Source organism: Dermacentor silvarum, chromosome 1, assembly GCF_013339745.2.
Source record: "Dermacentor silvarum isolate Dsil-2018 chromosome 1, BIME_Dsil_1.4, whole genome shotgun sequence".
Lineage (NCBI taxonomy): Eukaryota > Metazoa > Arthropoda > Arachnida > Ixodida > Ixodidae > Dermacentor > Dermacentor silvarum.
Window position 1 is genome coordinate 231738479 of NC_051154.1, and position 15061 is coordinate 231753539.

The following is a 15061-nucleotide window of genomic DNA, read 5'->3' on the forward strand; positions in this document are numbered from 1 at the left end:
TTCCTTGTCGGGCAAAGCTCTCGCCTGCGTTCTAATCATCATCATCATCATCATCATCATCCGATAGATATCCGCTGCCGTAACCGCCCCGATAGACGCGCGCCCTTGCTACTTTATCTGGTCGATCGCGTCTAGCAAGCAAGCCGAGAAGTGTCCCCACCTAAAGAGTATATATCTTACACCGTGCTCTGACCACTGACAAAGCGCGATAAGCGCGAAAAGGCATTATTACTTTGAAGGCATCGCTACAAAATAGCGGCCTTGCATAGCGTCTTGGACGGCGCAGTTATTGCAGGGAACACCGGTGGGGCAATGTACGCCGTGCTCTTCAGTCGATGCCTTAACGGCACTTCGCCTTGTTTTCGTCCGTTCTTTTTTTTTTTTTTTTTTGTCGCAAGTGCGGTTTCAAGTGCGCCGTTCACTCGTGCAATAAAACCGGCAAGTTCGGTGAGCTTCCTTTCTTGCCGCATAATGGCGCTTTTGGTGGCTTGTCAAGCGGTGCCACGTATACGCAATCTCGCCAGTGTGTAAGGGTTAGGCCATAACGCGCATTCGACTGGTTACCTTCGAGAACTCTAGAGCTGTCCGGAGTCGTGCTTTACGTTCGGCTGGTCGAAATCGAGTGCTCTAAACACATTCGGCTGTTTCATTCAGAGTGGCATGCTCCAGCTCAGAGTGCTCGGAGGCGCTGTCACCTTCGAACTGTGTGCGACCGAGATTTAACAGAATTGCGGTCACAGATTGCTTTGAGATTGACCTCAGATTGCTTTGAGAGCAGTTGAATGTTTGACTTGGACAGTCTTTATCTAGCTCCATTCTCTAGATTGCTCCGCATCACTGCAAAGCGAGTCTATTTAGAGGAAAAGAAATGTACTGCTCAATATTCAAACAAGGGGCGCTATAGCGTAAAATGATTCCAAACTGGTTTGATTCCAAACTTCTGACGTCAAATTTACGTTAGCGCCGACGCAAGCATCGGGCGGTGACCCGCAGCGTTGTCTGAACAACCCAATCAAACACTCTCCTCGTTTATAGGAGGTCACCTTTGTTCGCTTTCAAAACCGATAACATTGTCTACACTCAGCGCTTTTTCTTATCTAATTGGCTGACACGAGGCGAGGAGCATGCTCTAGTGGAGAGGGTTTCGATGGGGCCGAGCCAGCATAGTGAAAACAGATAACCGCATGAAGAGGGTGGGGCCGGCTTCTCCGATTGGTCCGCTTCACCTTACTTAGCTTGCGGTGGCTGGTCGAAAATCGTGGCGGCGTGCAACGGAAGGATAAAAATGTCGCTAAAACAGATCCTCAGCAAGGAAGAGTTGGCAGAGCGATGACGTATGCATACCGAAAAGTCTCGATAACGCTTTACTGCTACGCAAAAAGGTTTATCGTGTGCAAATAGGTACATGCTCACCGGCGGGCAGCTATCTTCTATTCCTTTCAAAACGGGGCAGTATTTTCAGTTTTGTTCGGCATATTAATGCATTTTTTGCGTACACGTCACTTTGACGTACTTAGTTTTCGCGGTTTTGTGAGGTCGCGTGAAAGACAGGTGTAGTGGGCGTAGCCAGAACACATTGGACCAATAGCAGAGAGCTAATGGTGAAAAGGCGTCGAATCAGGAATGATTATTTTTATTTTGTGTGGTTTAATCATGCATAATCAGTGTGCACACGTTATATCAAATGGGAAGTTATCGCGGTTTTCGTGACGTCGCGTGACAGTCAGGCGAAGTTCCCGAAAATGTTTTGACCAATCGTGAAGGCTGATTGCAGAAATTGGAATCAAAACAGTTTGGATTCATTTTACGTTATAGCGCCCAAGGACGAAGCGAGGGATACGGACAAGCGCTAACTTTCAACTAGCTTTATTCTTCGTCGTTCGTCATTATATACCCTTGATTGCACATGCGCAAAAGCACGTAGTCACATTGACACCACCGCCGATTATAGCAAGTCGCGCAAGAAACACTTCTCACTATCCAATAAATATATGGATGTGTCACTCATGCAGGCTTTCCCTCTCAGAGATATTTAGAAGGCTTCCATCAACTCCCGGGCAGTAGTATCTTGGCTTTTACCCGAGATCTTGATTTTTGTGAAATTCGGAACGCACATGCAAGCTTGACAATGCGCAGGCAAATACGCATTTCCTTTATTTATAATTGAAAGCTTATGTTCCATTGCATGTCCATTAACACAACGTCCAGTTTGCCCTACATACGAATTTCCACAAGGTAGCGGTATCTGGTATACCACGCCTACCGCGCATTTCACGTACCGCCCTCCCCCCAGAGCGTGCTTTTTTCCGCAACCTCCGGGTACTTTCTTCTTTTCAGAAGAGATCCTGGGGCAGAGTCCGGCCAGCTTGCGCGGGGCGGAAAACACGATCGGCATGTTGTGCCTGCTTGCTACCTTTTTCAGGTTGTGGGTTACGCGATGCAGATATGGCAGCACTTCTGGAGGCTTCCTACCTAGTGCACACCCGGGACGTATCTGTTTTTGTTCCACGCAGAAGAACTTCCGCTATTGCCGTTACGACCGCGCAAGGGAAACCGGCATTATCCAATCGCCGTAGCTGCTCATTAAAGCTATTTTGCATTGCATGTGGCACGATTTTCTGAGAGCTGAACCTGTAGGCAAAGCCTTTGCGATGCCCCTCTTAACTAACTTGGATTGCGCAGAGTCATATGGCAACAGTGCGTTACGTGCCCTGGCACTATATGGCCAACATACGTGTTCTCTTAAAACCACGCATAAATCTAAAAAACTGCAATGAGTCATCGGAAGGTAACTCATGGGTGAAGGACAAGCCCTTCCCACATTGCCGAAAAGCGTCCAGGATCGAATCACCTGACCTGTCTGGGGCCACATGGCACTTCTTTAAAATAATTAAAAAAATAATCTACGTCACACATCTACGTAGAAATCAGCCGAATGTACAATCAGCTGTGTACTATTACAGTACGAATTAACACACACACACACACACACACACACACACACACACACACACACACACACACACACACACACACACACACACACACACACACACACACACGCACGCACGCACGCACACGCACACGCACACACACACACACACACACACACGCACACACGCACGCACACACACACACACACGCACGCACACACACACACACACACACACACACACACACACACACACACACACACACACACACACACACACACACACACACACACACGCACACACACACACACACACACACACACGCACACGCACACGCACGCACGCACGCAACACAAACACGCCGTTGTCACGCCGTCATTGTCGCCTCTATTCCCATATTTGTCACTCCATCGTCGTCACTGCTTGGTTGTTATGCCGTCCTCATCATTTCTTCTTCGTCATTGGGTCGTCGTCACAACGTCGTTGTCACTTCGTCGTGTTCCTTGGCTAGTGGTACCCAATTTCTTTGTTACGGGACCCCCTCCATAATAGACAGATGACACTACGCGGCAATATAAGAAATGAAAAAAAAAATCGCAGTTTTGCTGCAAAGTCGAAGGATTGATTGCGATAGGAACTTATTAGACAGCTATACGCAGTAATTCTAGTAGTTTTATCTGCTGTAAACATTCGCTTACTAACTAAATCAACAAGCACAGTGTTAGGCACGACGAGCGAGTTCCCCTTCGTGCTGCCTCTCGCTTCAACGCTAACTAGGCGTGCGAGAACACAGCGCACGCGAGGCCATTAGCTATCTCGGGTCAGCTAGCCTGCGAACTCACCGCAGATTACCTCCAGGGTAGGACGAGCGCGGCCCAACACCACCTTGACTCTAAAAGCCCGTCCACGTTCGCCGTGACGTCACGGTACTTGCCCGCGCCGCTGGCTTCGCGGCTTCGCCTACTGCCGACAGTCGCCTCTACTTATCGCGTTGAGGGGACGCACGGAGTAAAACTAATTTAACGAAAGGTAAAATTTCTCGTGAGCGCTTACTAAGAACGAGCGGTTAGGTAATTTTACAGCAGGAATCGCAAAAAGCACTGACTCGCTTCGAGAAAAGCGGAGTGCTGTGTGGCCACACGTTCCCGCATATATGCTGGAAAATCAGACATTTTCTGATATCCATTCACATACAGCGTCCCCATTTTTTATGGCCTTAGCGCATATAAAATGTCTGTAAAACAAGCCCTTTATGACTAATGGCCAACGTATTGCTAAAACATTTCACAAATACAAGCAGGACATTTCTCTTTAATAAAAATGTTTTCCAGCAGCTGGATAGTGAAGGAATGTCGCGCACTCTGTCTGGCACTGCAGTTCCAGACGGAAGCTTCACTAAGCAAGCTGAAACACTAAGAAATCGATCCGGCTGCGCTGTGACCGAAAACTTCACATAAGGAGCAGGGCCAGTCTCAACACGAAGAAACATAGCACATTCGTCGTTCACGACCACTGTCCAAAACTTTTTGCAAATATTGCATTTAAGCTCTTCAAACGACGACGCAGAATTCTTCACTTCTTCCGCTTTTCCTGTTTCCAAAGAATTTCTAATAGCATCAGCTAGCGCGTCGCTATCAATCCTTGCTCGCTTGGAGGCCGGAGACTCGCGCCGAGCAGGCGTTGTGGTTATAGGTAAGCCAGTTGAGAAAAACTGGGGGCACAGCATCTGCCTTCAGGCGAACTCTGTCGCTGTCAACTTCGAGTGTTCTTCCGGTGATCTCATCGCAGTGCGTCAACATTGTGATGAAGTCACTTGTTTGGAAGTGAAGTTCGCATACCTGTTTCGCGCAGACAAAAAAAAAAGTAAGTGTAAAAGTGATATTCTGAAAATAACCTCAGACCGACTCAATTGTGGCTTTATAATCACAGGGAAATAAAAATGTTAACTCAGCAGCTTGTCCGTCCTATGAATCTATTCATTGACGTTTCTATTCAGTTTTACTTGAGCACTGCTCACCCAACTGTTCCCGAGTACTGTTACTAAATCTACAATCCTGTCGACTAAAAGCACGAGGTCCACGTAATTAAATACGTGAGGCAAAACCCGAACATTCGCATTCGGTGATTATAATTAGTGCTTCTATTTGCCTACTTACCTTCGAATTTACGCTTGGCGTGAAATCCTTCCTTGGAATGGCTCGCAGCCACTGATCCTTGCGATTACCGTCCTTCGGGAATGAAAACACGTGAACCTTTGGTCCAGGGTCGTAATTTCCCCTACAACCGGGAACGCAACAGCGGCCCATGTTGCAGAAAGCACACAACCAATTGTGGTTCAGTAATTCACTCAAGGGAGGTCACACAGCTCTTCACCACATGGTATCGGCATCGGTGGCATCGGTATCGCAAACTTACATACGTAGTGTCACTTTCAAATAAATCCACAAACGTAAATGAAAATAGAAATAAAGCACACGAGAAATCGAGAAACGAGCGAGCCACGTGCAACTTTGACCCCTCCTCGACGACGAAGGAATGTTCAGCGACAATGCATGATGGACGATGCGACGTGGTCAGAGGACACCAGATGACAGACGTGGCAGGGCAACTAGTGTGACGTAGCGCGCCTGTGGAGAGAGGGATGACAAGGTCTGAAGCCAGTCTAGGTGGTGTTTCGCGGCCGCGCTCAGCCGCGCTATGCGCAGCCGCGGCTGGAGTAGAAGAGCGGACGGCGCTACCCTGCCCCCTTCTTGTCCTCCTAGCGCGCGCACATCTCACCTTCCCCGCCTTCTGCACTTGCACGCGCGAGGAGACCGTCGCATCTGGCCACCATCCTTCTCGGCTCACCTTCGCAATCTTTCGCTCCCACCTACAGCATCGCACTTAAACTATACACACGGAACATCGCGGCGAAGCCGACGGCGGAATTTCGCCTGCAGTGTCCATATGATTGATATCGCCATAAAAATTTATGCGGATCCCAAGTACTGTGGAAATAGTGCGAAGCATTTTGCAGGTGACATCTAAAGTCCCTATATAAGAAAAGTACCGCCATCTACTCTTTCCTCCGCCGCCTCCTCTCCTAAAGCACTTGCTTTTTCTTTACTTTTTGCTTGCGAAAGCCAAGTCGACGGTGGCGCACCTAGAAAGTCCACGTTGAAGCTTTCAAGCCGGGCGCGCGCGCCGCCGCCGCCGGCGACGGCGGCTGCGCAGAGGACTTTCAACATGGCTCTGAGGCGGAAAAAAAGAAAATATAAAGAAGTGAAAAGCGCGCGCTATCATCGTCCAATCGGAGATGCAGGAGAGAGAGAGAAGCGGCGTTTATCAAAGGATGGCGGTACTTTTCTTATATAGGGACTTTAGTGACATCGACCCTGTGGCGGCGCGCCTCGACCGGCTCTTTGACTTCGTCGATGACTTCGAGCAGGCGCTCATTGTGGATCTCGGACATGCTGAAGATCATGAAGAACTTGGGCTTGCCCAGCTGCCTTACAAGAGCTTCTTTGTGAACCTCAAAGGCCGGTAGGCATTATTGGGGTGGGAAACTTGCTTTTGAATAGTTGTTCGTACGGAGGCAACCATCATTCGGTGTTCCACAGCAGACATATGGATGAATGGATGGATAGATGGATGCAATGAGCGTCCCCTTTGAAACGGGGTGGTGGATTGCGCCACCAAGCTCTAGTTATTATTTTGCCTAATGTCCAACCTATATTTTTGAGAAAACACCCAGATACAAAGAATTTCCAGCATCAAACTTTTTGAACCATTACTGGGAACTCTGTTTTTGTATGCCTCCGTTCTTTATAGTCTCCCTACTTTTCTGCCACCAAACCTCCAACAATCGCCTCTTACTAAGCTCTATTGCGGATATGTTTTCTTTCCCCCTGCATTAATTCCTGAACCCAAGGGCTTCAAGGAGGCCAGAGGATCCTAAACTGGCAGCTGGGTAGATTTCTTCACATTCCAATAAAACATGTTCCACCGTTTCTCTAGCTTTACCACAGCAAGCACATGCGGCTTCGTCCTTGGTGTACTTCGCTTTATAACTGCGCGTTCTAAGGCATCCTGCTCTAGCTTCGAAAAGTAAGGAGCTTCCCTTTGAGTTATCATAAATTGTTTCTTTCCTGATTTCGTTTTCTCCTTTGAGGTAGTTACTCAAAGCAGGTTTCTTTTCCGTTTCCGCCATCCATGAAATTGTCTCAGCCTCTCTGACTTTGAGTTTGACGTTCTTTGTTGCCGTGTTGCTGACCATAACGGTCGCATACTTGCTGGTAAGCCTCCTAGTTCTTTTCCTCCACTGTGAGTCAGTGTTGTTCCTGTTCAAATATCTGAACACTGTCGCACACCACTTACTTTCTTCCATATTTCTCAGTCGTTTTTCAAAATCATTTTTACTCTGAGCCTCCCTCACCTCAAAACATGTCCAGCCCATATCACCCTGTACAGCTTCATTAGTAGTCTTCCCGTGGGCGCCCAACGCGAGGCGTCCCCCTGACCTTTGGTTGCCATCGAGTCCTGATTGCACGCCTGACTTCAAGCAAACAACCGCATTTCCAAATGTAAGCCCTGCAACCATTACACCTTTCCGCATACCCTGGAGCATCCCGTATCTATTGTATCCCCATAGCGCTCTGTTTTTATTGCGATAGCAATTATATGGACACTTCAACCAGATTTCTGCCGTCGGCGTCGCCGTCGTCGTCGCCGTCGCCATGAGGTTCCATATAAAGTCCAAGGGCGATAAAATCGTCGCCGCGCCGTATGCGCGAGTGAAAGCGCGCGGGGGACGCGCGCTATCACGGAGAGCGAACGCACGGCGGAAAGCAAACGCAACCGCCGCGCGAAAGGCCGTGGGGGTATGGGAGGGAGGGCGGCGGGACGAAGCTGTGCTGCGGCACCAAATGCTTATCTTGCAACAGGCCGCAAGGGGAACTGGCCACTCAATCTCCCACGAGAAAGCAAGAAAGCGGGAAGGCAGCGCGGGAGGGAGGGGGGGGGGCAGCTTCTACTCTGCCAACAACTGCGTTTGTACTTTGCCCCGCTGTGGCGGTCGCCTGCACCGTCACTTCATCCACACGATCTCCACACGGCTCTGACCTTTGTATGCGCCGTGCATTCGCCGCTCAGTTTCGGTTGAAGCGATAGACCGAACGAACCTTCGCCCGCTGCGGCGGCTGCGCTTGCTGCCAGCGTTTTGACAGTCGTTGTCTGCGGTCATTCAGTGTGATCTATTCATGTTTGCTTGTGCGCGCTGACACCACGCGTGTTAATTCAGTTAGTAAGCGAATATGTCCAAGTTTATGCAGCCGATAAAACTACTATCCCTACTCCGAATAGCTCTCTACTAATTTGCTATCGCAATTGATGCTTCGCTTTTCGGGCGAAGCTGTGTCATTTTTTTTTACAATGGCCGCGTTTCTCTTCAATTTTGCTATTTGTTTTTTCCTATGTCTCCAGATATCTATCGCCTTCGTTTATCCACACACCAAGGTATTTGCATTCTTTTGCCCGATTCGGTTGTTATTTTTCGAATGTAATTTAATGCCGCGTCCCCTTCCAGTTTGTTTCCATCTTCGTCTTGGATATGCTGTATTTTTCCAGACTTCCTGCCTAATAAGTTTATGTGGTTCCAAAATATTCTAGATGTGGCCTTCTTTCTCTCACGTATTTCTGAGAAAAAACGTTCACTTTCACCTTTTATCTTTGCTTGAACCAGTATTTAAACCATATATTTTTTTCCCACGGTAGATTTCCCATTTTCTGGCTACTTCATCCTGCGGCAACTGCACTTTTCTTGCCTGCCTGTGCTCTCGTGATGCTTTATGTCGTTCGGCGATCGCTTCTCGTATCTCCCTGTTCCACCAGCTTTTCGGTTTCTTTTTTCCTTTCCAAAGAGTATGTTGCTTCTCTTTCCGTATTTCTGTCGTAATTACAATTAGAAGCTCACTATACAGCGGTGTCCCAGCTATTACGCAGCACGATTTAAAAAAAAGAAGAACGACGTTACGCGAAGCAAACCTAGTGCGTATTGTTTCCAGTACAGTGGAGTAGCCGCCAGTAATTTTTTCGTTACTGAGATTTAATTAGGCAATTGTAATTAATTGTCTAATTCGAGAAGTGTATACTGTCCTAATTATCAAAGTGTCAAGGAGAAAGTTGGAGAGCAACATGAAAGACTCCCGATACAGCTTTCTGTTACTGAATACGTGCTACATAAATGTGTTTTTCGGAGTGTGAAAGAAGCCCGCGAATACACGCAGAATTGCCGCGCGAAGGGCCGCTCGAGGCACTTCCCGTTGTATTACCAACTTCCCGTTGTTGTTGGTATAGCCATCTAGATACTGTATGTGAGCATTGATGTTACCCAATAGGATAATTTCGGCGTCATTCCCCAAACCCCTAATATCATCACTTAGGCATTGCACTAACTCCTGGTTCTTTTCTTTGCAATTTTTACCTGTCCATAAATACGTAACGCCCAGCTATGTTTTCATTCCACTGACTGTGCCTGATAGCCAAAGATGCTCGTGACATTTTGAATTTACTCTTTCCCATTTGGCCCCCTGCTGTATGAGCATTCTGACTCCCCCTCCCTTTCTTTCCAATTTTGTCCGGTTGCACCCTTCCCAAACATAATTATCAATCATTGCTAGCTTTTTAAAGTCTCTAAGGTGCGTTTCTGTAAGCGCAACACGGATCTCACGCGCGTCACTTGGCAAGGCGCAGGTAGTACGCGAGAATCAGAGGCGAGAGTCGGATGACGGAGTTGGAATGATGACGATGCCGCGGCCACGCCGGCGACGCGAACTTGAACAAATACCCAGTGGCTCAAGCTGGTAGGCGCCGCCAGCCCCGCCGGTGTAGGAGGATAGAGATACATTAGATAGATTAGATAGATAGATTAGATAGATAGATTAGAGATAGATAGATAGATAGATAGATAGATAGATGATGATAGATGATGATGATGGATGATGGATAAGATAGATAGATAGATAGAGATAGATGGACGGACGGACGGACGGACGGACGGACGGACGGACGGACGGACGGACGGACTCAAAGTGCATGAAAAATACCTTCTGTTATGTGTGCAGGATTTACGTCGTGATTTATTCAACCTAGTTTGATTACGCAGTACAGACGTGTGCTAACCGGCACTACCTTGTCGATCAACATTCAGTGATATATAAGTCGTTTATTCGGCTGGCCTTGCGGTGAATACTTTCGTCAGGCAAAATACAACAGGAGCAAACCAGTACATGAACGCGTGTTGCTGTACGGCCCGGTGTGTTTCCCTACGCTAGTACAGGAATGAGTGTACAGGCTAACGATTATCTGTCCTTGAACTTTCCCTTACATGCAGGTTCATGAACTTTCGCAGCATCGTAGTAAAAGGCATCGAAGACCTTTCCCCCGGCCTCAAACTTCAGGCCATGTTCAACGTCTGCGTGGCGTCTGCCAGCGGATTAGATGAGTCCTCCAAGCGCATGCTCACGGAGTTCATGAAAGAGCGCAAGATTCCGTGGCCCGACGATCCGATCCCGGAAGCCAATCCGCTTGGCGTTCTTCTCGACCTCGCTTTCAACTGGGCAGTGGATCTTTGGTTTGATGTACAACCACTATACAGACCGAAGGGTGCTACAGGACTTTCAATCGCTTCTGGTAATCTCGTCAACCTATGGGGTACCTACTTTAGAGACGCCGTTCCAAGGGATCGCTACGTAGAATACTGGAACAGCTTTTACGTGGTATTTGTATCGCCCGACGAGCAAAAGGAGCACGCAGCGAGTGAGATTACTAGAATCGCCGGCATCGAGTTTGACATCGTCACGAAGTTATCCAATGCGTTTGAACGGCGAGGGAAGGTGCCTGCCAGGTTTAAGGTTGCTGACATCGAGAAACACGCCAACAGCTTTTCGTCAGGTGAGTGGATGACAGTGCTCGAGGGCAACGTCCGTTTGCACGATGGAATGTTGAAGCCTTCGGACTACGTGACTTTCAGTGACATTGCCCTCCTCGAGGCGACGAACGGGTTCTTCTGGAAGTACAGCAGAACAGACCTGTTGCGGCACCTTGCCTGGTTCTTCATCCAGATATTCGCTCCGTTTGGAGGCGCAGGATCGAACCTGGCCGACTCTGGAGACGAAAGCCGTGCACATATGCGCCGGCTCGTGTTCTGCGTCACCCAAGCTGAGACGGCTTACCGTGTGCTCGTGCCGTCGCTCTATGTGCAGCCGCGGTTCGGCGCCGAGGAAAGGCTGGCGGTTGAGGCTCACTTCGACAGGGTGAGACAGGTAACCATGGAGAAGATCGCCAATCTGTCGTGGGGCGACAACTTGTCCAAGTACATGGCCACCGTGAAGCTACAGGATATAAGGACGCTTCTCTGGCCGCCCGTAGAACTTCTGGCTGCGAACGGCCTCTCGGATCTGTACGCCGACTTCGCGTTCAACAAGAGCACCGCGTTTGAGTTTTGGCACGACGCCCACGAAAACTTGCGTACATTGCGCGATAAGCCACACTACGAGATGCCGCTGACTAAGCTTCCCGTGGTCTCCGTTCCGCCTTTGGTTCGGTATGACTACCTACGTAACACAATCGGTGTGTCCGCAGCAGCCCTGTCGCCGCCGCTGTACGCCTCAGGCGGCACCCCGGCGATGATGTACGGAGGCCTCATGTTCTCGTATGCGCGTGAGTTGGTGCGGGTCCTGGACAGCGTCGGGCTGAAAGTTGACCCACAGGGCGACGTAGTGTCTTCATGGGCGTCGTCCAGCTGGCAGGAAGGCTCCTCTAGGGCCAGCGCTTGCCTGGCTCCCGGCTTTTCGTCGCCGTTCCCGGAGATCCCGACGCTCGAAGTGGCTTACACAGCGTTCGAGCGAGCCTTAAGCAGCGCCGCCAACGGCGGGAGTCCGTGGCGCACTACGGACGCGTTAAGTGAGCAGAGGGTGTTCTTCATAACGGCCTGCTTCACGCTGTGCAGCCAGAACCGCACAGCGGACTTCCTGCGTGGGGACTGCAACAAGGCCTTCGCACACTTCCCAAAGTTCGCGGAGGCGTTCGCCTGTGTGCCTGGCTCGGCTATGAATCCGCCTACAAAGTGCCCCTTCTTTAACTGAACCCTTCAGTAGACCGCATTTTGCATTGATGACATGTCTGGTGCATAAAGTAGGCTAGCGCGACCGTGGCTATGGACCGCGATAATACGCGGTCGTGTTTTTGGTTCCTACTTTTCACCTTAGCCCATTGGTTAGTAACGGGGATATATATTCTTGTACTTGAATGTAATTGAGTTTCAGACGTATAACTAAGCTCCTTCCTTTATGTGGGCTATAGTGCAGTGCATACACAAAGCCTCATACAGTTAGCCATTCTTTTGGTTTTCCATTTTTTCTGCATTTCGCTATTGGCTAGCATGTACTCTCAGCCGTGCCCCCGCAATTGCCAAATCGGCCACTCATCGGGATGGCTGATAAGAAACGAATTAAATCGGACAAAAAGAATCCTTACAAAACCCTACGTCACGTAGATAGCTGTTGTAGCTTCGCCAGCAGGATTTGTTAACATACCGAAATCTCTTATTATAGACAGTAACTTTTATTATGGCATTAAGTGTCCCTTAAAGAGAACATGTATCATATGAAACGGTGAATCGCCTCGTTCTAGTCTCTCGCTGTTCTCCTTCCTTATCCTTTATCTTGTCGTCCCCAAACATGGCGATTTTGGCTGTTCGTGCGCGACTGATGCTGGGATAATGTAACGATTCTATTTGAATGCTATTTATTTTCGCCCTTTGGCAGTGAGCGAAAACATACCATACCGCCCATGTTATTGCCGTTATCGCCTTATGCCGTGACTAGGGAAATGAATAGAATCCACCGAAAGGAATTTTTGCATTACAACAGCCCAAGTTGCTGGGCAACTGTGCTGGTGGCATGGAACACGGAGGAGTAAATAGCAGACGCATTGAATTTATTTCTTCTTATTCTTTGTATTATTATTAATGCGAAGCATCATATAAAAGCTCTCAGCAAGATCACGCAAGGTCATTTTCAATACTTCGGTTCACCTTAAAAAATCAGCTTTGGGCTTACAAATCCGGTAAAATAATGCTTTAATCTGAAACTAGACCCATTAATGCCTATAATATCCAAAAGTTATGTGTATACGTGCAGTGTAGTTAATCAATAAAATTTAAAATAAAACTAAATTTCTTGGTCTTGTGAGGAGTGTGAAGTGATAAGCAAACTTAGGAGTTTGAAAATAGCCAATCTGTATTACCTATGTAATGCTCATTTAACGTTAGTCACGCGACCATTCAATAGTTTGGGGCTAGAGGCGCGCAGCTACCGTGCAACTGGCGCGGCCCTGGCGAGGAGGCGCGCGCTCATTGGTGCAATGATTGGACACCGGACGTCGCTCGCCACCCTCCACAGCTGCTCCTGCTCAAACACGCCTCGACCAAAGAAGGCTGGCGTTGCTGCTACGTCATGCGCCAGAACAGCCAAGGATAGGCAGGAAGAGAAGAGCGTTTAGGCTCGCAAATGCGCAAATAAGGAACCGCGATATAAAGCTTCGCACCACGATAATTACTAGAGGCCGGGTCTTTAGGCAATAAAAAAGCGCGTTTTAAGATAGGCAGGCAAAGCAACGTTTTAGGCCTCCAACGTCGTAAATATACGCACAATAAATTTTTACATAAATGCAAATCATTTCAAACGAAGACGTGCGCGAACTGTATCTACGACAAGAAAACAAGAAATGTTATTGTTTATGATGGCACAAAGGCGCCAACAGTGGAATATAGCCGTGAAATTGTCCCATAAAACTGCTGGACTAATGATGATCATTTGGCATAATTCAACAAGCACACTGTTCATATTCATGTTCAATGGCCACTGTACTCGAGCGCTGCATAAAGTGAAACAAGCATGAAAAAGAATACTTGAAAGCTGGGAATACTGATTAAAAAAAGCGCTACTTTATGTCTGCCTGACGCAATTAAATTAAGGCACAACAAAAGCAGACAAATAATAAATGCAAGAAAGATTACGATTTATTAAGAAATTAGCATGTTCTTACTTGAGGACTGTTAGGTACAACTCTGGCAATTTTCTCATAGACAATGATATTATCGGAATTGTACAGGCAAAGCCCCCAACACTGCCAAATACACTTCCGCTGCTTTGAGGTGCACGTGTTTGAAGAAATCTGTTTGGAGAGCACGCGGAACGTAGTCTAAGAATCACTGTGAAGATTGTGGAAACAGTAGCAAACTACGACCCTCTCCAGATTTCTGGTTTCAAAATTGTTCCTCATGTCACTGAGAATGCTCCGTTAATATTCTTTATAAGCTCCGTTAATATTCCTGTCCAACATTTATTCACGGTTATATATCTAGAAAGCATCGCAGTTATCCCGGCGAGTTGCTCAGCACGTATAGAGTAACAGACATCGCCAACATACTCGTTCATGACCGCTAGCATTTACGAGAGAAGCTTCGAAGTGGCATAAATGCACCGAAGGGTGCCCTTGAGGTGCCGCCCTGGCAATTCCGAGACTGCACCGTCACGTTTGAGCAGCGGCGCAAAACTTGACCACGTCCTGAAAAGCTCGCCTACGAGTACTTCACCTGGTTGGCAACGCCACGTCGAGGCACGGCTGGCTTATGCCACAGCGAAAGCTGCGACAGAACAGTTTCTTCAATGAAAAGATACACAACACCTTACATCAGGATCGCATACACACAGTGTGTGTACTTTTATTGGCAGGCCCCCTCCGGCGTTTCCTGCAGTAGCTTGACAACGATCAGCGTGTAGCTCCTGCTGGGTGTGATGATGATTTCATGCCGCTCGTTCTTCACTTTCAAGAAGCTGGGCTGCTCTCTCGGACCGACACCCACGGTGCCTCTGGCCTCACTGCAGAGGCCGACGGCCATCATTGCGTACCGACGGGCGTCGTCGCTGTCCTCCAGCGTGGACTTGATGATGGCGCCGTCTGCTAAGGTAGCGATTACGCCCACGACGCCGTGGTTCCGTTGTAGAGTCGCGAACATCTCGTCGACTTCTTCTGTTGGGGTGCTCCAGCCCCTGTCGTCGAAACTTCTCGATCGGAATTGTCCACGG

General features: G+C 48.4%; 1 protein-coding gene across 1 annotated transcript; it reads right to left on the reverse strand.

Annotated features, from left to right (window-relative positions):
• Positions 1–4404: 4404 nt before the first annotated feature.
• LOC125942096 (THAP domain-containing protein 2-like) lies at positions 4405–5302 on the reverse strand. Its single transcript, XM_049660092.1, has 2 exons — positions 5090–5302; positions 4405–4771 (listed from the first exon to the last, which is right to left on the reverse strand). Exons 1-2 carry the CDS (start codon positions 5237–5239, stop codon positions 4568–4570), a joined length of 354 nt encoding a protein of 117 aa, XP_049516049.1. The 5' UTR covers positions 5240–5302; the 3' UTR covers positions 4405–4567.
• Positions 5303–15061: the final 9759 nt, after the last annotated feature.